Raw genomic sequence first — 26,056 nt, 5'->3', positions numbered from 1 at the left:
TATACATCAAAGAAGTCCTTGCAGAATTTAAACTGGCTGTTTTTACATTCGTTACATGTCATTAAAATATTCCTGCTCATCTCAAGATCCCAAACAGAATCTCTCACAATGTCTAAAAGTGGAAGATTTTAATTGTGTGAACAAACCAGTATTTAACGCTTCTGAACAATCATCATGAGTCGCAGCAGTATCAGGGTTATCAGGTGAGTGATGGGTCAGTCACACTAGATTATAAATACTACAGCAGTAGGAAAAAAATCACTGCTTATCCAGCGACAGCTCTGAATTTGTACACTTTTGGCCGAGTGCAGGTACACATTTTCGATGCGCTTCTTTGCAACATGGGACTCGGTTCAATTGGTTACCAGTTATCATTATTATTATTATTATTAGGGTGCCTAATGCTTTTGCCATTTTGCAAATATATTGTCATCCTGCAGGGACTACATCATGATTTGTGGAGGAATATCTGAATTGGTATTTCTTATTCTTACGCTTTGTTTTTAGTACATGCTAACGCTGCGGCTAAATGCTTCCCTGTTTTCAAATTCCAACTTTGTCTCCCAGATTATTTGACTAAAGCTGGGAGGTCAAAAAATGTTTGATGCTTGAAAAAAAAGTGGACGCTAACTCAAACAACAACGTTGCTTAAAAACATCAAAATATGCAGAATATTGTCTGTTTCATTTGTTCACAAGCGTGAGGTAGTATCGGTTCACAGGCGCGTTGTGAAATAAAAGCGCGTTTAAAAAAATACTGAAAGAGGGGACCTAAGTAAAGAAACTTTATAATCAACACATGCATACATATCGGATGATATATGGATCGAAAAGGTCGGCTGCTCCATTAGTGCTTCGGCGACGGTGCCAGAAAAAGCCGCAAACGTTTCTCATTTCTGCAGAAGCCGCTTCTACGAGACCATTGTGAAAGTCACATTTTCCTTTTAAATCCCTGCCCTGCACTGTCCTGGCCATCAGCATTAACGCCTGAGCTCAAGGCCGTGCGGATCAATATTAATTGTAGTGCAAGTTGGGTGTTATACTGTAGGTCAAGGCTCCTCTCTATAAATCACCAGCTGAAAGGTGACTGTCTGGGTCTCCACAGGTTCTCCAGCCCTCCCCCCGTCTGTGTGTTAATACTGTGACCTGCTGGTCCAAGAATGATTTATTTACTGCCTCTGATCTGGTAAATATTGACCAGAGCAGAATGTGGGGCAAGAAGACATAAATGTTAAAACAGATATTATGCAAGGTTCACCGCTGATCTGTGAAGTCCTGTTAAAAACGCTTTATGGAAAAAGAAAAAAACCTTGCAGGCCAAATTGAAGCATTGAGCTTTTCATTAAATTTGACACTCCTAAAGGGCAGATTTTACTTAAAGATTCTGCAGAAGACTGATTTATTTTGAATTATGGGTAATCTACAAGTTGATCATCTGTGCAGTGTCCTTTATAAGACATAATTCGATTTAAATCCAGTCGTGACATTGCACAACTGAACGAACAGACAATTCAACGCATCTGTGTCAATTTTGTTGTTTCTCTTTTTTAAGGCTTTTCTTTTTTCACCCGTGGCGGAGTGGAAAGATGACCTTTCTGGACCCCTCAGAGGTTACTCTCACCTCCCGCATGGTCATCTGCTGCTGAGCTAATGGTGGGTTTGGAAGACACACACGTACTTGCCACTCACTGCCTGATTGCATTAGGTCCCTGGGGCTGTTTGGAAAACACAAGGTGAATCCAGTCCGCAACACGCAGCGCTCGGTTTATCTCGCCAATCAGTAAGCTGAGCTAGTGCACTCTGGCTGGAATAAAATAAAATAAAAAGATACTGGCTGCACGAGTTTTATATAATCAGTCCAGATTTGGGATCAATACTGGTAGCTGGCGGCTGAACAATCTTGGCCGTCCAAACTCAGTGCACTCCTCATTGGTCTGTCTGACAGCCTAAATGGCAGAAAACAATGTGTAGACAATGATAGATCTTTAAATCTTATCCGCTACTGGGCAGACCTGCATTAAACAGGAGCACCTAAAATGGTCAATGCATTGATTGATGAGCTAGTGAGCCATTAAAAGGGCGCAGCAACAGAATTACAGTAGGCTTGTAGAATCACACTAAATTTAGTTGGTGCATCGCTTTTGCATCGGCCTGCACCACCTAGTGGAAGGCTCAAGCTGTTCTTATATACAGAAGATGGGCAGAGTGCTTCCAGCTCAACGCAGCAACAACAGTCAGTTTCATCATAATCACATTTCACAGATTTGAGCTGTGACACTTTTCAAAGCTGCCTCTGGATGTTACTTTTGTTTCGACTTTTATGCTTGATCTTTGCTTTCAATTTTCATGTGCTGCTTGAAGGTATCAAAACACTTAAAAATGCATCATTTAACAGTAAACCAAGTTTACGCTCTTACCTTACTTCTTTCCAAGCAGAGATCTCACATCTCTCATATTACTTTTTTCTTTATTACGGATTAAAGAGGATCACGACTGCCTACTACACAAGAGGAAACCTCCAGAGCTGCAACCACAGAAGAGGTAAAAAAGTGCAGTTCATCAAGGTGATACTTAGAGGCTGGCCCCAAAAGGGAGTCAGTATAGGGTATGATTTTTTTTTTCTCCACAGTTTAGAAAAACTCCTCCACAACAGCTAATCAAGTCAAGAACACTCTCGTGGACGTAGGCATATCATTGTCAAAGTCTACAATCAAGAGACGCCTTCATGAATGGACTTACAGAGGGTTTCCAACAAGGTGCAAAGCACTGGTTACACTCAAGGACGGATGAGGCAGAAAGAATAATAACCCAAAGTATTCTGCAAAAGTAACTCAGGAGTTTCTCACTAGAAAATAAACGGCCAAGTCAGTCATCTGATCTCAGAGTTCTCGACTTCAAACAGTCAAGTGATTTTCATCCAAGTATGAAAAGCAATCCTATGAGTTTGTCCAACTATTGAAACACTATTGAAATCCATGATGCATAATTATAATAATGAATTGTGATCGTTTCACTTGATTGAAAATCAAGCCAAAACAACAAAATTGTGTTAGTGCCCAACTGCATATGTTTTCTTTTTTTTTCCTTTTTTCCACCTCACCTGATCCAAAGTTGTCTGGGACACCGAGTAGTCCTCCACACGCAGCCTCCGCTGATGCCTGGTGAACTGGCTGAAGATATTGGCCAAAGCTCCCTGTGCGTGTGGGAACTGATACTGCAGCGTGTTGTGATGCTTCTCTTTGAGAACGCTGCCCGGAAAGGTCTTCTGGACGAAGTCCTCGACTGGCTTCAGTGCGGGCGGAGAGCCACCGACCCTCACAATCACAGTGTAGCCATCACCAAATCTAAAAAAAAGAGAGGTCATTATGACACATTTAGTGCCAGACAAAAAAGAGAAGAGCCGCAAACAAGCGTGTTAGTGCCAAATAATGATCTCTCCTCTCCTGTTGTCATGCCATAGCGCGACAGAGAACAGGGATGTGTACTAGAACAAACAGACGTGCCAGGAAGGAGAAGGAATATAAATGAAGTATTGAAAACGGAATTGCGCTCATGTTTCCCAGCCATTTCTAGCTTCCTGGATTAAGTAAGCAGGAGGAGCAGGTGAGTCAGACACAGCGAACCGCAAAGCCAGCTCAACTTTAACAAGTATGTTGGTAGCGGATAGAAAAAAAATGTATTTTCCAAATTATGTGTGTAACTAATATAAAAGAAAGCATTCATTTGGTTGACGAAGTGCTGCCATGCCATGCTGCCCCCCATAGACTCTTTTAGCATCTTTTTGCTAAATGATTTGATTTCACTGCCTGCCACGTCACTATTTTGGTTCAGTTTCACTGCTCTCAGCAACCTTGCACCAAATGAGAATCTGTTTTCAGCCAGGAAGCTGTTACACATCACCAACCCAGCATCAAGTAGAGAGGGTAAGCCACTATCTGGAGTACAGACTCGAGCATCGAGCGGCTAAAGAGACAGCGACTTCCCTCAGGAAGTTGCTGCAGAACAAAACGGAGGTAAAGGAGATTCATTATGACACTTCTGATGACACCTCTGACGACTCACACGTGTCTTCTGGGCGCTTACATATCCAGTGAACTGTTTGTATTGTTTGGTAACAATTCTGGATATGGTCTTAATGAGCTTGTTTGTTTCGCTAACCGTAAAATAGCAGTGCGTGAAAATAAATAATTAAATGCTTCTCTAATAATCTGAACATACAAACTTTGTCTAAAGCATGCTGAGAAAAACAGCAAAATAAGTCATCATACATGAGAGGGTACATTAACAAAAGTATGCTCCACTGAACAGTCAGCATGCCATTTTTGAAAATGTGTCAGAATGCAACACCGCTACGAACAATATCCTGGACATAAAGTGTTGGCACAAATGAAAATGGGTCATAGCTAAGCTCTAAAGTTAATTAGCATTCTACATCTTTCCGAATGTGTGCTGTGTCTGGTGAGCACCAAATAAAACTCTGTGCCTTGTTATTCTGTCGTTAGCACTCTGATGACCCATTGTTTTCTGCCTAATTAATTCCCTAATGTTGGATTTACTCATGGAAACGTCCATTGCGGCTAGTGTGAAGCTACATGCAATTAAAGTCAGGGGCTCCCTTAGTGACAATTAGAGATATGGTGAATAAACTACAGGCCTACATGCTCCCAGAGAGACAGGAAGCAAAGTTCTGTGCTAGTTCTGAGAAATGCATCGCACACCCAGGATGGGTTGCAGCACACCTTCAGTTCAATCATTCTCAGTTGAGGAGCCACAGTCCAGGCCTGATGCAACTTTGTATAAATTATTGATGGCAACTCTTATTTAATACTCATTTTCATTAAGAATGCATAAGAGTTTCTAATGCTCCTTTCAAAAGTGGGTCTTATCACAGCAAGGACTCAGTTAAGCCACATACTGCAATGCTATGGCGCATGCTAGCATGTTGTCCGTCCACAACAACAACAACAACAGCCTCCATCCAACCGGCCGACCAACAGGGAGGATCTGAGAACTGTGCCTGTGCTGTGATCTCCTCAGGGGCTGCACACCACGGGTGATCAAAAGCATCCCCATGTATCTCTAAAACATATTATGTAGTGCACTGCATGTGGATAGTACAGTGGGTGGCTTACAAGTATCAGCGTGTTACTGCTTGGGCAACCCTTTGACCATTCAAGATGTTACTCCACACTGGATTAATCCCTGCTCTCAGCTCTGCTATGAAATACTTTGCTTTTGCTACGCATCTATTTGGTTCTTTCCACCATGAAAGGTTCATACAAAACTGGCTGTTTCACAGATTAATAGTTTTTAATAGTCAGTCGCGTGAAAACCCAAGTGTACTTATCTTGGCCAAGTGCTGAGCCCAAAGACTAACTGTGAATCTGCTCGCCAAGAGATCCGGTTAGAAATGTGTATGTTTTCATCCCACATTGGCTTTCTGTAAGCTACAGAGGACTCGCGCGCTGTGTTGCGAGTCCTCTGGGTGCTTAAATTATTTGCAGCTTCTAATGTGAAACAAATGTTTTCCTCACAATCCCTGCGTAAGAATAACATAATGTCACCACGCTCTGCTCCTCTAGAGTGTGCACGATCAAGCTGGACAGCATTACAATCCTGTTATTATGGGATTAGTTTAATAATAACCCCACCACCCCACTCCTCCCTCTAAAAACCTCAGTGCTGTTGAAGATTGTAAAGACTAGAATTTACAGTTAAATTTAATTATGGGCTATGTTATTATGTAAATACAATATATATCCATGCATATAACTGTCTGTCCTGTCTCCCTCCCCTCACCCTCAAACAGTCGGGATAGATGGCCCCGCCCCTCCCTGAGCCTGGTTCTGCCAGAGGTTGCTTCCTGTTAAAAGGGAGTTTTTCCTTCCCACTGTCACCAAGCACTTTTTGGGGGGTTTCTCTGTATTATTGTAGCGTCTTTACCTTACAACATAAAGCACCTTGAATTGAACTGTTCTTCAGCATGGTTACTGGTGTCCCCAAGAGAGAAACTAGTATATCACAACTTGGCTCATTTTTATAAACAACAGTCTGCACATGCATATATAGTATTTCCAAGGATTCTTGGTAACTGAAGTTGCTTTGGTGTCCATTTGTAGTCCAAGTACCACGAGCCTATAACGTTTGACCAGGCTTTCAGGCTCAGCTCATATTGTCAAGTCTGTGACCACAATCTCTGCGTGTTTATTGTATCTAGCAGCTCTCATGATCAGCTAGGTGCAAAAACATTTTTTTGCAAAGATCCAACAGGCCAAGAAAGCATTTAGTTGAACAGTTTACAGTAATGACGGAGATAAAATGCCTTATGAATTATCTTCCCCCCCATTCTGTCTCTCTTTGTCTTTCCTTCATTGCAGGAGCAAAACAGAAGCTACGGGCAGTACTTTGTGTAAAAAACCCACAAAAACCAAACCAGCATTTCTCTGTTTCTGTATTCACATCAAAACACGCTATTTAATCTCTGATACACTGTCTGTCTTGGCTCTCCTCAATTAAACTCTGGCTGCGTTGGGGGAAAGGTAAGCTCAGCTATCAACAAACAGAGCTTGCACTGCTTGGCGTGGTCATAACAATGGCGCTGCATGTGTGAAACAATAATTAACTTTAAACTGGCGACATAGAAACTAAAAGCGAGATCTGTGCTACTTGGGGTTGAATATAGCTCGCGAGAAAATAATGAAGGGATTATATTTACAGTCATGACTGCACCACTTTGTCACAGCTAATCCTTTCATAATATTTTACATTAGAGATACGATACAGCGGCGCAACACAGCATGGCAGAGCCGCTGTAATGTCTGCGGCGCAGTTCTCGCTTCTTCATTTTCATTATTCTGCCTTGATCCTCTCCTTCGCCCTGGTCCGCTGGAAAGTCGTTCTTCCGTGTAATTTAAAACAAACAACAGCCAGACACAGATAAGGGCATGACAGGCAGGAAATAATTCGGCTGCCTTACTTCATCTGAGGGAGTCTGGAAAGGTCACCCTCACCACTGCCAAACCTTGTATTTGTGTCCGCGGGGTGGGGGGAACGGAGGGCATGAGGTCACGTTATGGCTTGGGTGGTCTGATGCTTTGATCAGGCAGGAAGTCATCCAAAAAAGTTTCTTAGCTCCTGGAGGAGAAGCTAAAAGAGCTCGAGGCAGAGGCTCCATTAACAGTGTAAGGACAGAGGGATGCATGGGCAATCTCTGTCCAGTTAAACTGCAATTTAGGGAGCCATAAAAAAATAGAAGTGACAAAAAATATCGAAACCTACTGTAAATTTGAGTCCCCCTTAGCAATTTTCTTTGCCGAAAACAAAACAAACAAAAGGCAAAAGAATAAATCAGCATAATGTGAATATATTACCTTTCTCATAAAATACATTTCAAAGCCTGTATCAAACATGCATTGTTTATATCCGTGTTTGCTTGCTAATATTCTTTTTCAATTTGCAAAGTGTATTTTCCTGTCTGTAGATGTGTATCCTTGCTTGTGTGCTAACAGAGCACATGATGACACTGCAGTATCCTCATGTTTAAAATTAAGACCTGAACGGGAGCTTCTGTTGGCTGTGTGCATGCATGCAGACAAGGAAACTGGGATTTTTAAGTTACTGTTGTAGATGGAATAGTGCGCTGTGGATCTCTCGTACGATACTTAAGAGCATATACATCGATCAGGCTTTAACATTATGGACTTTTTTAGTGACGTTAATAACACTGGTTATGTCTCCATTGTGGCACCTGGATATATTAGAATATTTTGTCCTGAAAGTTGCTGGTAGAAGCAGGGAAAATGGGCAATCATGAGGATTTAGGCGAGTTTGAGGGGAAACTGTGATGGCCTAACGACTGAGTCAGAGTATCTCCAAACTGAAGCTCTTGTGAGATTTTCTTCATCTGCTCTGATGAATCATTTTACAGGAACAACCTGGAGGAGAGGCTGCTGGTGACATTTTACAGAGCCACCATAGAGAGCATCCTAACGTACGGCATAACAACATGGTATGCAGAGTGCTCAGCTGCACACACCTGAAGAGCCCACTTGTTCAGGAATGGTTTGAGGAGACTATGGCGGCTTTGAGGTGTTGACTTGGCCTCCAAATTCCCCAGACCCTAATCGAGCACCTGTGTGATGTACTAGACAAACAAGTCTAGGTCTATGGAGGCTCCACCTCACAACTTACAGGACTTAAAGCAGTGGTGTCCAGGCCTCGAGGGCCGGTGTCCTGCACGTTTTAGATGTGTCCTTGATCCAACACAGCTGATTAACATGGCTAAATTACCTCCTCAACATGTCTTGAAGTTCTCCAGAGGCCTGGTAATGAACTAATCCTTTGATTCAGGTGTGTAGACCCAGGGCGAGATCTAAAACCTGCAGGACACCGGCCCTCGAGGCCTGGAGTTGACCAAGCCTGACTTAAAGGACCTGTTGCTAACACTTAGTGCAGATACCACAGCACACCTTCAGGGGACTAGTGGAGTCCATGCCTCAGTGGGTCACGGCTGTTTTGGCAGCCAAATGACAGATCATCTCATGACAGATGGTCATAATGTTATGCCTCATCAGTGTATATTGACTTAAATCAGCTTTAAATAAAACTCAAAGTATGAATGAGTTCAAACTATCACATAGTGTCTTATTAAAAACATCCTTTATCAGTGCTAAGGTGTTATGCATAGGTATATAATAAAAAACTGATCTTAAAATTAAGTAAGGCTGCGCTCAGCGTTTCACTCTACTTCTGCATTTTGGCTTTGTTTGGTTAAATAAATAATGACATGACGTAATTGCCCCGTGTTGTTGTTTATCTGAGATTGCATTGACCTGCTGAGCACCAGATTATATGTAAAACCTTAGAATTTAAAGAGAGACTATGTTACTGTTAGGGGTGCGCTCATATGAAACTGTTACAAAGTTTCAATTAATGATGTCACGTGTGTCCAAATGTTCTCTATGACCTAAAAGAGCTGGCTTCAGGCTACCAAGAAAAAAAAAAAGATACATTTTTGTGACGTCACAGGGAACACTCCTCGACAGCAAAACTGCAGCTTAAAGCAGTTTGTGAGGGGCAGCCAATCGGAGGAAAGTTGCCTCAAAACGAAGGCCCGAGATGAGATAACTATTGAGCTGTGAATCACTTAAAGTTACTGTAGCAGAGTCTTAGAGTAAATTATGGAACTGTAAATGAACACACAAGGTCACCTTTGGTGTTACTTTAATTTACCTGTGTGATTGCATGGCAAGAAATATCTAAGATGTATTTACAAGGCACTGGCATGGGCTCATATGAAGGCCATCCTGTGGCTTGTAAAAGTTATGACTACTGCATTTTCAATAAGCATGAGCTTCATAAACCGAAATTAATAATATTGATAAAAGCGTCACCTGTGCAATTCATCACTTTTGGTTATTTGCTATCAATCCACAATCAAATGTTGCTCATCTTGAACAAATACATATGGATGGGACGTATACTGCACCTCATCTGTGACCGCCAATGTTCTGGCAGGCTAAATGACACCTGCACTGGCGACGCACTGTACACTGTAAAGAGAATTATTTTGTCATTCATCTCCGCGGGTGACATGCACTTAAAAACCGTAAACTATTTAGTTAATGGCGCACCTGCAGAGCTGACGCAGAGTGAGTGGGAGGCGAGTTTATTGGACTTCTCTTAACGTCAACTTCGGGTGGGGGGATGGATCCAAACTTTTCTACACGGCTCTTGTAAAAAACTCCTCAGCGCTCGAAGCACATTACCTTAATGCATTTAAGGCACTTTGCATCCTAGTTTTATTTCATGATGTGCTTTAAGCAAGGAGAAAATCTGACTGGAGGCTGTGGGGTGTGCTTACCGCAGCTACTCGGTGAAGTGGGGATATGAATGATATCAATCAGTGAAAAATCCTGCAAAGGCTAGTGGGTGTCCTTCCAAACTGACAAGATTATAGGGGAGCTTTGAAGCTGCTTTTATTGGTTCCTCCACTTCATTTGGGTTTACTTAACACCTGGGAACCTTCAGACTAGCATGCTGCTAGACTGAAGCCCTATTTACAGCCCCTTGTGCATTTTATACTTATTTATTTCTCCCCATGCCCATCAGCCTTTCATAAATTTCTAGAAGTGTGATTGATTTGAGCGGCTCAATGCCAGGGCAGGTTTAAAAAAAAAAAAGTCAGGGTGTTTTTAACACCCATGGTGGAAGATAATGGAGAGGCTACTCGAGATGGCTGCCCTATTTCTCTGAAACGCACCACCCTACCGAATCTTCAGCTCCTCTCGCACACTGACTACGTCTCTAGTGGTCTAAAATGGGCCATTTTGGCTCATTTGAGGGTTGACTAATACGCCAAAGGCAGGGGTGGGTGCGGCAGCAGAAGGGCATCTGTGTGATAAATACACGCGTGCTGTCGAACTAAAGGGGGCAGTGCTAACAAGGACTTGGATGACTGGGCTGAAAGCCTCGCCACCTTCGTAGAGAGTCGGGAATAAATAAGAGTAATAGGGTGAGAGGCTTCTGAAGGAGAAGAGTCAGTCGGGGGAGGTGACGGGTGGGAGCAAGAGTTGAGAATGTGGTAGGGGTGAGCATGTATTACATGCGAGCAACAGGGGGTCAAAATGTGAGTGCTGCCCCCGTGGAGAGAGATCTGCACTCCTCTCGAGGGTTTGTGATGAAAAAGAGATGGGAAAATGGGACAGGGAAGGAGCTCCCTCCACCCCCCCAGATTTGCAGGTCATCCGCTCGCGCCGTGTGACAACTGCGTGCACCACCATTACAATGTCCCCACCCCACCCCGTACTTCAACCCCCGCTGGTCTGACTGGCAGCTGCTTGTGCACTTGTGAAAAACAGCCCCTTCATTTCCCCATTAGAGCCAGAATGTGGAGGCATATACAAAATGATGGCTATTCAAGGGTGAGTTGTGTGTGTGTGTGTGTCTCACAACATGACAGCACAAACATGTGGCAGGATAGTGACGAGAAAAGAAAACAGAGAAGACATTCCTTAATTGCCTTTTCAGTCATTAACGGGGTCCCACACCTCATGAAACATTAATTACAGCAAGCGCAGCGGAGATAGGGATGCTTAATTAGAAATTATTCACTGCGTGGCGAGAACTGAGCGATAGCATTTCTGCGGCATGTAAATTGTCCATGTGAGATCTAAAATAAAAGTGCCCCCCCCCCACCCAATAAAAAAAGGCAGACGTCACGCTTATCTGACTTTCCTCTCGTTCGCTTGTCTTGTGAAGTGAGTCCCTTTTACCTGATATCACGTGGAGTTAAGTAGGACACGTGTTAATCCTCTGTCCTCATCCCTCGTCCATCCCCTCTCCAGACTCCACCCATGCTCTGGAGGCTCTTACCCGTCCTATACTTCCTGTGCAGTTCATGCATTATTTAACCCACCCTGCCCGTGCCCCTACCGGCAGGATGCAATTGACACGCAGGATCAACGAACATCTGGGCGGGCCTGATTGCTCTCCCTCTCCGGTCCTCTGCCTCTTAGCTCCTATCACCCCCAATTCTCACTCTTTTTTTTAATCACCATCTATAATCTACCTATTCCCTCCCCGTAGTGATCTAAAAGCCCAGATGTTTTGTATGACATTAACATACTTGATGGGAAATACCCTTGACACCGGTGACCCCTCCTTGCTCCTGCAGGCGTTTCTGCTAATCCCCCGCACAACTTGAAAAATGGTCTGCTCCACCCCTCATCCCAGGTGTATTGATCTTTCCCTGCACCCAGAGATTGCCACGACATATTCCTGTCATGAATGCAGTGCTTGTGTGTGTGTGTGTGTGTGTGTAATGTTCTTCCAGTTACCAGCTTGCACAAAGGAGTGGTAATAATAATGTCACAACACTGTAGCTAAGGTAATGGATTGGCCTCACTGTTACATGCAGGGCTCGGGGCGTACGTGCTGGACTTGGAAAATGTCAGATGAATATCAGAGAGCAGACCTGAGCGCTAAGAGTTAACAGCAGGGGATATCTATGATGGAGAGATGTAAGAAACCCATTAAAAGCCCTGACGAATATCAATGGCCGCTCACGCTGTGAATAAGGACAGAGACGACGGAAACAGAATGTGCGAGAAGAGAAACAAACGTGAATTTGAGGTAATGGCGAAAGATCTGGAACGGAAACGCCAGCCCAGCATACGTGACTGCGTCTTTTCAGGTAAAATCAATACAGTGCAGCCAATATGGAAAATAAACGACTACTTAGTCTTCTGTCTGAATATATGAGGTTAGAGCTTTCACGGTTACTATGGGTAAATATCATCATAATCATGATCGCAGATGTGTATATACTCAGCAGCCACGTTTTCTACACCTATACCTTGTCAGTACCACTTTGGACCCCCTTTGCCTTCATATTAGCCTCAATTCTTCACAGCATGATTTTGGTCCATACTGACATGACAGCATCACACAGGTGCTGCACATCCACGATGTGAATCTCCTCTTCCACTACATGCCAAAGGTGCGCTATTGGATGACTGTGAGTACAGTGAACCATTTTGAGATGATCTAAGCTTTGTAACACGGTGCACAGTTATCATGCTGGAAGCAGCCATCAGAAGATGGTACAACATACCATTACACCGCCAATAACATGATGCTTTCATGTTTTTTATGCCAAAATCACGGCAGCAGAAATTGAGAATCATCAGATCAGGAAACATTTCTGTAACCTTCTGTTGTCCAATTTTGGTGACATTTGGAGAGGTTAAAAAAAGTGTTTATTTGAGAAATATCTCAGCTTAAAGCAGTCTGTCCATATTCTTCTGCTGTCTGATATCAAGCGGCAGAACTGCTGCTCAGTGAATATGTTCTCATTTTCAGACTCTGTAAACCCTAGAGATGGCTGTGTGGAAATATCCCACGAGATCAGCAGTTTATGAAACACTCAGGACCAACAACTCTCTTCAATCACCATTCTCCTCCATTCTCACGCTCAGGATAAACTTCAGCATCCCGTCTTAACCATGGCTGCATGCCTAAATGCATTAAGTTGCGAGCATGTGGTTGGCTAATTGGATATTTGTACGTGCAAATGAAAGGGTATACCTAAAGAAGTGGCTGATGAGTGCGTATATGGAGAAAATTTAAAAGAGAAAGACCACATCAAGGTATGAAATGAAGGCGATGAGAAGAGAAGGACGTCACCACATACCGGAACTCTACGGCTATGGGTCGTTTACAGCATTAACATGTGTTTATTTTTACCTGCTAAATAAAACATGATTAACTAAGCAAACATATTACAAATGAGTCATTTCACATTTATGATGGAATGAAAAACAATCACAGTAACAGTATTTCTGTCATATCTATAATCTGTCAGTCAAATCATCCATGACTTGGTGTTTTGTGTTTCGTCTTTTTTGGCAAAATTAAGATGCATGAAGACAGTGACAGAGTTTGTAGCCTTAACTATACAAACTGCAATCACACACTAATTTTTCAGATTATCATACATTATATGCATTACTGCTATCAACACTGAAGTTTTAGTATCATCAGTACGGTCAGCCCTGTCGACTAGCAGCACCCTGACGAACATGCTGCCTAACATTTGTAGCATCGCAGCACGAGAGCGAATGTTCATTTTTGTGGCTCTCCTCTTGAGCTCCTTCTTAATGAAACAATCCAGGTAGTATAAGCAAGGTTTCTCATTCTTCCTTAAAAACGTAAAGCTACTCCTATATTCTTTTTATTATCAATACACACCGTTTTGTGTTATTTATATACACAGTATAAATAACAGAGCTCCTCAGTGGGAGACAGCGATTTCTTTCATCTCAACTCAAGTTACTTCAAAGATTTCTGCGGTTTAATTCTTTCTCCTCTTCTCCGTCTTTGTTTTAGTGGCAAAAAACCCCAAAACATCCCTTACCTGCTCTTCAGATGCTGGATGCTCCCGAGGCACTTGAAGCGACCATTTACCATGATGGCCATGCGTGTGCACAACGCTTCACACTCCTCCATGCTATTGAAAGAAAGAGAGGAGACTCGTGAAGTAGCAAAAACAAATAATTGTAAAAAATGCCTTTGTCTATGTCTTTAACTTCTGAAACTCAGGTCAAGATCACATCAAATGTGAAAATCGATGAAAACTTTAGATTAGCCACGATTTTTTAAGGATCATCTTTAAATTACACAACAATATACGAGGCGTTCAGGGTAACGAGCACCAAGTTTGGCTAAACATTTGATCATGACCATCATTGTTAGCACCCAAGTTTAAAAAAAAAAATTGAGAAACCATATTGAGTAATATCTCATATGAAAGGGCATGGAGAGAGCTGTACAACATCACAGTGATGACAGAGATTTTTTAAAAATTACTCACTTCATGAATCAGTCTTAAAATCTCAGGTTTTTAGCCAACTCTGCTCCAACCATATGGGTGAAGATGAGAAAATAATGATTCAAGGGCACAGGTCAAAGGTCAGGGTCACACAAATTGATTAAAAGCTTTAGTTTCTATTTGATCATCTCTAAACTTTAAAGCAATATAATAGTGATTGGAGGACATGAGCACTTTCTTTGTTTGAACTCTTTAAAATGCTATTTTTTAATGCAACATTATACGACTTCACAAAAAGTTTAATATACTACACTAGGTTTCCATTAACACTCCTGACATCAGCACAAATGATTCATGAAAACGATGCAGTTGTCATTATTGGGGATCTCCATATAACTTATGCTGACATCAGCTTAAAACATCAAAGTTTAAGTACAGCCCCTTCCTTTCAGAGGGGCGGCGCTCTCTGAGTGCTCTTGTTTTGGACCACGTGGACTCACACCTTCACTCACCCACTCATGTTGACTCCCAGTTCAAATTTGAGCATCTAAAGCGTACAGCAAATTCAGTAATCAGAGGGAGACGAAGGGCCCATCTGTAGTTCTCACCCTCTAATTTTTTATCTCGCTCGGCGTCGCGAGTGAGCACGAGTCATTTGTATCCGGGGCAGAACCTGCAATGCCTTTCTGAGGAATGACGCAATTAGGATTATGACTTTGTAAAAACCTGGCGAGCGCGCCACTTAACAAAACAAAACCACCTGGTCATGACATGGACGATTGGATGCAGCTCAGCCGGCGTGCCCGGGACGACAAACGCCAAACGCTCCACGAAAGCAGCACGTGTAATAAGAATCATTCATTCCATAGGCGCTGCCTGCCAGCCTCACATACGACTCGGGTTTGGTAAACGGTCAAACAAACAGGCAGCAAATTGTTAAATGTTCCATATCGACTCGGGCCGTCACCGTCGTGGGTTTCCCGGAGAAATGTGGCTTTTAATTTTTCAACTCTGCTAAAAGAAAAGACAGAAAAAACCCGCCATATCTTAAATTGGTGGCCAGCGCTACAGAAGAAATAGTAAACTTAACTTTGCTCCGGGAAGCCTTGGATAATGAAAAGACTCCAGCACTGATATTGACAGTTTCTCTTTTCACAGAGGCGAAAAAAGAAGAAAAAAAAAAAGCGGCAGTCAGTCAATATGCCCCATGACTGCTTTATAGCAGCCAGTGTGTTTCTGGCAGCCAATATTAACTGCCACACAGGAAACAATACCTTTCAACTAAAGTGTGGCTCCAATCAATTATAATTACAATATTTATAGCTCGCTTTCATTGGTGGACTGTTTGGGTGCTGTGCTTTCCCTGGTGAAGAGTCAAAATATTTTGACTCCATCTTGGTGTGAATGCATCAAATAAATGCGATGTTGCACCTGTGTGACGTGAGAACGACTGAGCGTCCCTCTCTGATGACGCTCAGGATGCAGTCCCACAGGAAGCGTCGGGCTTTGGGGTCCATCCCGGTGGTCGGCTCATCCTGCAATGAACAAAAAGCTTTCAGTCAGTTCCACCCAGGCGCTTCTTTTAGGAATGAGCTGTCAGGCAGTGCACGCAAGCAGGTAAGCTGTGGATCGGTGTGATTTCAGAGAAGTGATGAAATGAAAAGGGGGGGAAAAAACACACATGGATTTTTAGGCTCTAGTATCACAAAGCTCTTTCCGATCGTCATCATCAAAACATCACGAGAGGGAATATTTTTGGAGCTGTGGTCCAATCTGTGCCGAAGGCCGCTGAATCTGCTCAGCGCAGCCGAGAGCTATATAAGCTCTGCACTACAAAGGCGAATTCTGACCAGACCCATGTTCACATGATGGGAACATAAACATGAAGCACACACCAGCACACACCAGCGCAGCACGGCGCACGCTCACACATCTCAGTCACTCGCTGCTTCTTTTTCCTCGGGGCTTGTCTGTCCATGCCTGATTAGACATCGACAGTACTCGGTCCACAGGCTGGCTTCGTTCCGCGCCTGGTTCTATCCTCGCTAGCAGAATCCCACAAATCCCACGGACATTTCCATCGCCGTGCCCAATGTGCCCCCGTGCAAACTCTATGTGGCGCTGCCTCAAGGCCGCCTGGGCTCATTGGGCTCGCGCGCAGTGGCGAAATTGACACGGGGAGCTGACAACACAGGGTCCCCCGCTGACTTGGAACGAAGGCTAGCCTGGCTCAAGGTTTAGCACAGTGCAGCTTGATAGCTTACAAATTGAGGCAGAAACGTCTGGAAAGATTACTCCTTTACATCTTTAATTTAACATGGATGGAGTCATTACTTAAATAAAATTATTATTAGCACCGTAATCCAATGAACTGCTGCAAATGAAACAAAGTAATGTGTTAATTACAGCTGACGGGCAGCAAATGAAACAGGAATAATGTTGAATAGTTGGAGACATTTTTGGGGGGAAGGAGGGCGAAAACAGGCATTAAAGTGTAGATTTTTACATCTTATTTTGCCAGCAAAGCTCAGGAAATCACATCAGACCATGTGATACGCTGACTGGATTTGCGGAAGCTTTGCAAAAATCATAATAAAAGGTTTTTAATTAAGCAAGCCCGTGTGAAGCTCCAAGTGCTTAAGGCCGCTGACGTTTGTCCCTCATAATGCCACGGCACGACTTCCTAATACACATAAATTGAAAACAGGCGGCGCGGCACATTCTGGGTCACTCCTCCATTATTCTTCCACGGGTGAGGAAATGTGTTGGCTCTCGGTTTTAAGATCTGATGAAGAAGGACTTAATATGTGCAAACACAATTCTGTCTGCTCCACATTTTTCCAAAAGGACCGGTGCTTTTTCCCGGAAAATGAAATTGAATTAAAACACGACCACTGAGTGACCTCTGAGATGCACAGCCTGCTCATCCGCAATTAATCTACTTTAAAAATCGTTCAGTAAGGGTTTGCAAGTCTGATCAGTATCTTATTCTTTCTTCTTTTACTAGACGTTCTAACCTGTCGTATTCACGCTGCTGCATGTGTGTATTTAAAGAGAAAACAGCTTATGCTGTACACCACATACACAATATCAATAAAGCTGAATCTCACCAGAAAAATCACTGGAGGACAGCCGATCAGGGCTATCGCTGTAGAAAGTTTGCGCTTGTTCCCGCCGCTGTAGGTTCCTGCTGATTTGTTGGAATATTTGGCTAGCCCCAACTTCTGGACCCCCCACTCAGCCACCTATGGAGGAGAGAAAACAGAGCAGCCATTGTGGTGTTGAGAGGAGTGTTCACCTGAGCCCCATCACTGGACTCATGATAGCGTGATGGATGATATTTTGACTATTATATGTGAGCTGTGTGGTTTTTCAAGGACAGGGCGTGACAGCTGGTGTCACCGTGAGACTTTAATGGCAGGTCTGTGGAGGTACTTTACTGTTTTCAACAACATCTCATCAAACACAAGAAAGCAGGAGCGTGGCCAGAGCTGTGGATGTGCATGCTGCACTAAATGAAGGCTGCAGGACCACCAATGAATTCCTTCCATGCACGTGGATGCATTTGTTTATTGATTATGCAAATAAGGCACAGGGACTTTGTTTGGATGGAGACTTGCCATTGCAAAAAAAAAATAAAAAAAAATAAAAAAATAAGAATTTGCAGTGAGGAAATTTTTGCAGCGAAGTTAAGAGCTTTGTTAGCCGCACAGAACTGTCCCTTTGCACTGAAGCTAAGGCATCAAAGCCCTGGCACCAGGTCTGAGGCCTGTGGTCACCGGCAGCCTTTTCCTCTTTTGATCTGAGTGCTGGAGAAGCGGGCAGTGTGAGGAGTGCGGGGAGGCCGCCTAGGGCGGGCCACACCACTGGGCATTGTGAATAATGCAGAGCCATAACCCACAAGCTGCTCCTTTTCTTCTACTGGCCATTTTTCATTATGTATGGCTTCTCTCATAGAGGTTATCTATCACTTTGACATGTACTTCACTTTGCCCTACATGCATTTTAGATGCACTCTGTTCGGTGCAGCAAACAAACAAACAAACAAACATAATAATCTAAAACTAAAGAAATATAGTGATGCTGTTTCAATAGCTTTCTATCTAGTCTATACTTGGTACCAGCCAAGGTGCAGATGTGGTGATGCACACCATTAGCCAGGAGTGAAACAAAGGCTTCAATTAAGAAGATTACCATGGCGACCTCTCTTGCCGGTACCCCTCGTAGCCGGGCGTAAAATTCCACATGCTCTCGTCCAGTCAGCAGCTCATCGAGAGCATCAAACTGGGGGCAATAGCCCATGTTCTGGTGCACGGACCTCATCTCAGTTCGGATGCTGCGGAAGAAACACAAACGCTGGGTGACCTTCGTGTTTCTAATAAAATATCTGAAGACTGTATTACATGCAGTCTTCATGCAGCACAAAGACATGAAACACAAAGAGACGAAAGCTGTACAGCAAACAGCAACATAACTGAAGTAGACGTCAAGCTGGGTTTTAGAGGAGAAGATTCAAACTGGCGTAGAAAGTAAAGTTGTCAGATATTCACAATAACTTAAAAGAATTAGAGGAGCAGAGGTGAGCCAGTCAACCCTCAGTGAAATTCCTCCAGACTATCATAAAGCAGCAGACGGGTTCATTTCACATCCTGTATTTGCAGTCTTAAGTAAATGTCCCCAACACACATTCTCTGTTTTATCAAATACAAACACAAATACACAGAAAACATTTTCTTATATTAATACTTTCACCTTCAGCAGCAGCAACAAATGTTTTTCGCAGCATTTTTTTCTCTTATTTTCTTAGTAACATTCAACAAATGTTCACTTGAAATCTCTTTCACCTGCTGCTTGGAGTCCGCTAGAGCTCAACAAGGTCGTGTTGTGAACCGAAAACTCCATTAATCTAATTGTGTGGATGCCTTAATAGGCATCCACACTATTGAGTTCCTGTTTCTCTTTATTCTTTATTATTCCGGGTGTTTCCGTACACTTTTTGCCGTGGATCTACTTCCACAATTTTTGTGCTATTTTCACCGTTCAAACTCTAAACTGTTCTGCTCTTTCTGCTAATGCCGGCTATGACTTTTGGTGTTTATTACTATTATACTTTTTAAAATATTACACTTTTTTCCTTTAATTTGTCCCATTGAAATGAATGGGAAACTTCCACAATTCTGCTAAAACTTTCTTGTCTTTGAAACTTAACTACTGCCTCATACTTTCACCTAGAAACTTCATTCAAACTTTAAAATGTTCTCAAATGATTTGGCTATTCCTGTATGATTCAGCTTTTTCAGATCTTCTACCGTTTTAATCTTATCCCTCTTTGAGTTTTCAGTTGCAAAATTGTGATTTTTCAGAAAATACATGCGTTGCTATGGTTGCTATGCAATTAACTCAGAGGGGACAGTGAAACTGTTTGAATTTTCTCTTCATGTCCAAACAACTTCTTGCTACTCGCTCAATTTCCACTCAAGCCCCACAAATTATACACCAAAACGTAGGTATTTTTGCTGGCTTTCAGAAAATGTCACTATCATTGTTGTGGGACTCATAGATATTTTGCAAATCTCCTCAGAGTAACACAAAGTCAGAAAACTCTCCATATAAACTCAATGGAGAGTTTGTTCAAAATCACCGCTGGATTTCTCTAATGAGAGGCATTTTCAAATTGTCATATCTCCTTAACGAAGCGAAGTTAAGACATGAGGCTTGTCCCCGTATATGTTCAGACACTCCTGACGCTCACAATTCAAGAATTTCTTTCTCACCTATTACCGTTCTGAAATGAGTTGGACTTGTTTGAGGGTAGGAAATTTGTCCCTCGCTCAGATTTCATCAGATTTCAATCTCTGGAAATGAACCACTTTTTTCTCTCGTCATATCTTTTTGATGGATTTCCACAGAGCCCTGAAAATTTCCATGACTGTTCACCAAAGCCTGCTGTTTCTTACGGTGAAAGAATGATTTTGATGCTCCATATAGATTTAGAGTTACCAAAGGTTGTTTGAGCGCAAGTCAAGGCAGTTTTTGCTTCGCCTCTACTCAGTTACAGTGTATTACAAGTCATATATCTTTAAGAATTTATGTTTTATCTCTGAATTATGAAGACCTGAAGATTCCCCCATCTCTTCTGAATAAAACGATGCCTGAATGACCGTTCTAGCCTCTACGGTTAGGAAATTATGGCCATTTGTTCGAGGGGAATCCTGAATGTCAGAAATACACTGAAGAAAACTCACACCTCTCTCTGTGTCTGTGTGTGTAAGGGCTGACTACAGCAGGTGCAGCTAATTTAACTGACCTACATATACCAAGCCCAGACTCTCAACAGCTCCTGTTCCCTTTACTGTCTGTGTATGTGTCTGTGTATCAATATTTCTCCTATGTTTAAGTATTACTCCTCAATCATAGTATTTCTGCTAAAGCAAAGTACTTCTACTACATCTTAGTACTTCTGCTAAATCATAGTATTTCTGCCAATTCATAGTATTTTTGCAAAATCATGGTATTTGTGCAAAATCATGGTTTTGGGGCCAAATATTTCTGTTATTTTATAATATATGTGCTGAATATATTATATGTGCCAAATCATAGTATTTATCCCAAATTATAGTATTTATGCCAAATTACAGTATTTCTGCTAAAACGCAGAAATAGTACCTTTTAGCAGGAATTTCTACCAAAAGATAGTACTTCTGCTAAATCAGAGTATTTCTGCTAAACCAGAGTATTCCTGCCAAATCATAGTATTTGTACTGAAACATGGTACTTCTGCCCAATCATAGTATTTGTACTAAATCATAGTACTTGTGCCAAATCATAGTATTTATACCCAATCATAGTATTTCTGCTAAATCATAGCATTTGTGCCAAATCATGGTATTTGTGCAAAAACATAGTATGTCTGCAAAACCATAGTATATCTCTTATGTTATAGTATTACTACTAAGGCATAGTATTTCTGCCAAATCATAGTATGTGTGCCAAATCGCAGTATTTATACCAAATCACAGTATTTGTGGTAAAACATAGTATTTCTGCCATATTGTGGTATTTGTGCAAGAACATTGAACTGTTATGTTATAGTATTACTACTAAGTCATAGTATTTCTGCATTGTTATAGTATTTGTACTAAAACGTAGTATCTCTGCCAAGTCATAGAATTACTGCAATTTCATAGTTTTTTTTAGGAAATCTGTTATGTTATAGTATTACTACTAAGTCATAGTATTTCTGCCAAATCATAGTATTTGTGCCAAAGCATCGTATTTGTATGGAGTCATAGTATTTCTTCTAAATCATAGTATTTCAATCAAATCTCAGAAGTTGTTGTTAAAACGCAGTATTATTGCCAAATCATAGTATTTGTACCCAATCATAGTATTTCTGCTAAATCATAGCATTGGTGCCAAATCATGGTATTTGTGCAAAAACATAGTATGTCTGCAAAACCATAGTATATCTCTTATGTTATAGTATTACTACTAAGGCATAGTATTTCTGCCAAATCATAGTATTTGTACTAAATCATAGTACTTGTGCCAAATCATAGTATTTGTTGAACATCATAGTATTGGAACCAAAACATAGTATTTGTCCCAAAGCATCATATTTGTATTGAGTCATAGTATTTCAATCAAATCTCAGTAGTTGTGTTAAAATGCAGTATTATTGCCAAATCATAGTATTTGTACCCAATCATAATATTTTTGCCAAATCGTGGTATTTGTGCCCAATTAATAATTCTGTTATGTTATAGTATTACTACTAAGTCGTAGAATATCTGTTATGTTATAGTGTATCTGCGGAATATAGTATGTGTGCCAAATCGTAGTATTTACACCAAATCACAGTATTTTTGCTAAAACATATTGTGGTATTTGTGCAAGAACATTGAACTGTTATGTTATAGTATTACTACTAAGTCATAGTATTTCTGCGTTGTTATAGTATTTGTGCTAAAACGTAGTATCTCTGCCAAGTCATAGAATTAATGCAATTTCATAGTTTTTTTTTAGGAAATCTGTTATGTTATAGTATTACTACTAAGTCATAGTATTTCTGCGTTGTTATAGTATTTGTGCTAAAACGTAGTATCTCTGCCAAGTCATAGAATTACTGCAATTTAATAGTTTTTTTTAGGAAATCTGTTATGTTATAGTATTACTACTCAGTCATAGTATTTCTGCCAAATCATAGTATTTGTGTGAATTTGTATACTGTAATATCACTGTATTATGTAGTGGCTAAGTAGGGGCTGTTTACTAAGTGCATCAGTGTAAATAGGTCATCTCTTGTGTTGGAGTGCCCTCTTGTGGCGCCTTTTGGGTAGTGCCTTAGTAAACGGGAACCCTGTAAAAAGTGGCATCAGACTGATTTGTAGTGGAGGAATTTGTTACCAGTTTTCTTAATCTTTAATCTGTATGCATGTTGTAATGCATACCCTGTTCTTAATCATAGAAACCACACCATATCACCTCTCCACATCCTCCTACTGTATGCCATACCTCCCTGTACCATCCATCTGACCGCAATAAACTCCACCTGTGGTAATCTAATCCCTGGATGTCAGCCTCTCCTTCTGACCGAGGATAGTTATAGTATTTGAGCCAAATCATAGTATTTGTGCTAAAACATAGTATTTCTTCCAAATCATAGTATTTGTGCCAAAGTATAGTATTTCTTCAAAATCATAGTATAACTGCACAATAAAGGTTCTTGAGCCACATCAGTGTTTGTGCCAAATCTTAGTATTTCTTCTAAATCCTAGTAATTCTGCTCAATGATAGAATTTCTGCTATGCTTTAGTACTTTTTTCCTAGATTGTAGTACTTCTGCTAAGTCAAAGTATTTCATGTAAATCATAGTATTTCTACCAAGTCCCAATGTTTCTGCTAAATCATAAATAATGTTTTAGTACAAATTGTATGATTTGGTGGAACTTTCTGTGTTCCAGCACAAATGCTATGATTTGGCAGGAAAAAAATATTATTTAGTATAAATACTAAGTTTTAGCAGAAATGCTATGTTTAAACTTTAAAAAATTCTGCTATTTCTGCTGATGTGTGTTATGACTTTTGACCATTGAAATGAATGGAACACATTATCAATGTGGTCACTGATTTTGCATGATGGGCTGAGCTGTGTTTTACCTCAGTGAGATAAGCATCCGTTCTCAGACTGGGAGGCCTGGGTTCAAATCCAGCTTATGGCAACATTTCTTTCACTTAACAGTTAAACTTTTTTTAAACTCTTTTCAACACAAATTTCATTTTTTTCACCCCTTTTCAGCAAAATTTTCTGTTTTTTTAACCCCTTTTCAGCACAAATCCAAACCTTTTCAGCTCTTTTTCAGCAAAAACCTCTTTTCAGCAGAATTCTGCTCATTCAACTCTTTTCAGCAAAATTTTCAGTTTTTTCTGCTGTTTTCAGAAAAAAACTCTTTTCAGCAGAATTCTGCTCATTCACCTCTTTTCAGCAGAAATTCTGCTGATTGAACTCTTTTCAGCAGAATTTTCACCCCCTTTTTTTTGCCCAAATTCTGCTAGCACAATTGTCAATCTCTCCACCTTTTCTTTGTGAGAAAGTGTTTGGCTCAGTGAGCTAAATAGCTGCACTTTGACCAGGAGGGCCAGGTTCAAATCCTGCTCAGGGCATCCTTTTTTTTTTTTTTTTTGTTTCAACTTTTTCAGCTTTTTTCAGCAGATATCTTCAGCCGTTAAGGCATCCACACTGCATTTTCGCAGGAAATGCAAATTTTTCTAGTTATATGTTGAGTTCTAGCTCTGAGTAAAAGTTCACAATAACAGTGAGCAATAGTCCTTTGATAATTAAAGCACCACTACAGTGCTACTATTTAAGTCTGTTAATGCTTCAGTGTTCTTTCATGTCATGAACATTAAAGCTTGCAGACCTCCAATCAGAAGCATCCATGAAACAGGCTTAAAACGTACCATCACACCGCATGAGTTCAAGTTTCTTCTTTTTGCAATAACATTTTCAAGAGTGACTGACTCGCTATGAGCTAAACAGCTGCTCCGAGCTAACCGCTGTTAGGCTCTGTCGGTGTCAGATTTATCCAAAGCGTCTGGCTGTATTTCATTTGTAAAAAGGATCTCTTGGCCCCAAGTTTAAAGACTCTTAATGCCCTGGTTTCTACTGTATTTCTTTTTTTCAATAGAGAAAATCATATTCACAAAAGTCATAACTAATTAATGATTTCACTTTTGCTTTTCTCTTTCATCTATCATGGATTTGGGACTGAATTTGAACATTATTTTCCATCACAAATAAGGCTGGGAATTTATGTGCAGCATCTGGCCACAAGAGGGGAAGTGCCATAAGCCAGAAAATGCTTTGGAAATACAAATACAATTCCTGAGAAAGTTGGAAAAACTGTCAAATGGAAAACTGAAAACAATTGTTTACAAATCTCATTAATCCATATCTTGTTTACAATAGAACCAGAGCATGCCCGTTCCCACTGTCCGACACGTCTCATAGTAACGGGAAAAGTACCTTTCCATGTCGTTATGAAGCGCTACGGGTTCTCAATTAAAATTAATAGAATGCACTCGCGGTGATAATCGACGCTTTGAACTGAGGCCCCAGTCCTCCATTCCAGCCCTCACCATAACCTTAACCCGATCACAGTGTAATCTAAAGCGATTCATGATGAGGACGTAAAGATTCATTCCATCTGGCTCTCATGCCATGCTCACATAACATACCGACAATTTGTCACACGTGTCTGTATGTTACGTGTTGCCATGAGAACGTGCTGCAGAAAGCATGTCAAATGTTATATTTTAAGAAAGATATTTGCTTATTTTAAAGTTAATGGCACCAACACATTTCTAGAACAGTTGCGGCTGTAAGACACATTGTAACACACTGACTATATCACCATGTACAGTACAGAATTGTTTTTAAATATCCCAAGAATTTGGAGAAATCTCTGTATGTAAGTGACAGGGTCAAAAATCTCCACTGGCTGCAGATGATCTTTGGACCTGCGGGCACTGCATTAAAAACAGGTATGATTCTGTTACGGAAATCACTGCACGTGCTCAAAAGCGCTTCCAGAAATCACTGTGTGCTGTCTCAGTTCACCGCGCGATCCACAAATGCAGGTTAAGGCTCTATAATGACATTACAGCCAAAGCTCACTGAATTGGTTGGAGACAAAGTTGAAAACTGTTCTCTCTGGAAAACATGGATGCTGTGTCTGCCAGACTAAAGAGGAGAGGCCCCATCCAGTCTGGCTTGCACATCTGGAAAAACACAGTCAGCGCTGTGTTTTATAAACAGGTCTTAGAGGAACGTATGCTCCCCTCCAGACAGCATCTTTTTCAAGGCCTTGCATATTATAGCAGAACAACCTTAAACCACATACTGCAACAACATGACTTTGGAGTAGAAGAGTCCAAGTGCAGAACTGGCCTGCAGTCAGGAGCTTTCACTTTATTTTCTCAGTTTAAACATTTGATATGTTTTCTATTTTGAATAGAATTTTGGCTTATGGGATTTCCAAATCATTGTATTCTGTTGTTATTTACATATTACGCATCATCTCAACAATTTTGGCACTGGGTTTGCACAGACTACACTGCTGTTAGCTTAGTATAGAGACTAAAACCTCTAAACTCTGGATGATCTTTGAAGACTGAGGATATCAACAAGAGGGGTTAATTAGCCCAAATACATACTTATAAATGTGAT

General features: G+C 41.2%; 1 protein-coding gene across 1 annotated transcript in view; it reads right to left on the bottom strand.

Annotated features, from left to right (window-relative positions):
- The window catches only part of LOC113018657 (phospholipid-transporting ATPase ABCA1), a 181,231-nt gene that overhangs the window by 5,001 nt on the left and 150,174 nt on the right, over positions 1 to 26,056 (bottom strand). Inside the window, exons 44-48 of the mRNA XM_080290303.1 lie at positions 18,523 to 18,664; positions 17,439 to 17,573; positions 15,760 to 15,863; positions 13,915 to 14,007; positions 3,100 to 3,343 (exon numbers count right to left, since the gene is read on the bottom strand). Of these exons, the coding sequence (XP_080146429.1) occupies positions 3,100 to 3,343; positions 13,915 to 14,007; positions 15,760 to 15,863; positions 17,439 to 17,573; positions 18,523 to 18,664 (718 nt within the window). The remainder of the gene's footprint in view (positions 1 to 3,099; positions 3,344 to 13,914; positions 14,008 to 15,759; positions 15,864 to 17,438; positions 17,574 to 18,522; positions 18,665 to 26,056) is intronic.

The sequence above is a fragment of the Astatotilapia calliptera genome, chromosome 3, assembly GCF_964374335.1.
Source record: "Astatotilapia calliptera chromosome 3, fAstCal68.1, whole genome shotgun sequence".
Taxonomy (NCBI): Eukaryota; Metazoa; Chordata; class Actinopteri; order Cichliformes; family Cichlidae; genus Astatotilapia; species Astatotilapia calliptera.
The sequence above is the reverse complement of the archived record's forward strand: the minus strand, read 5'-3'. Positions and strand labels throughout refer to the sequence as shown.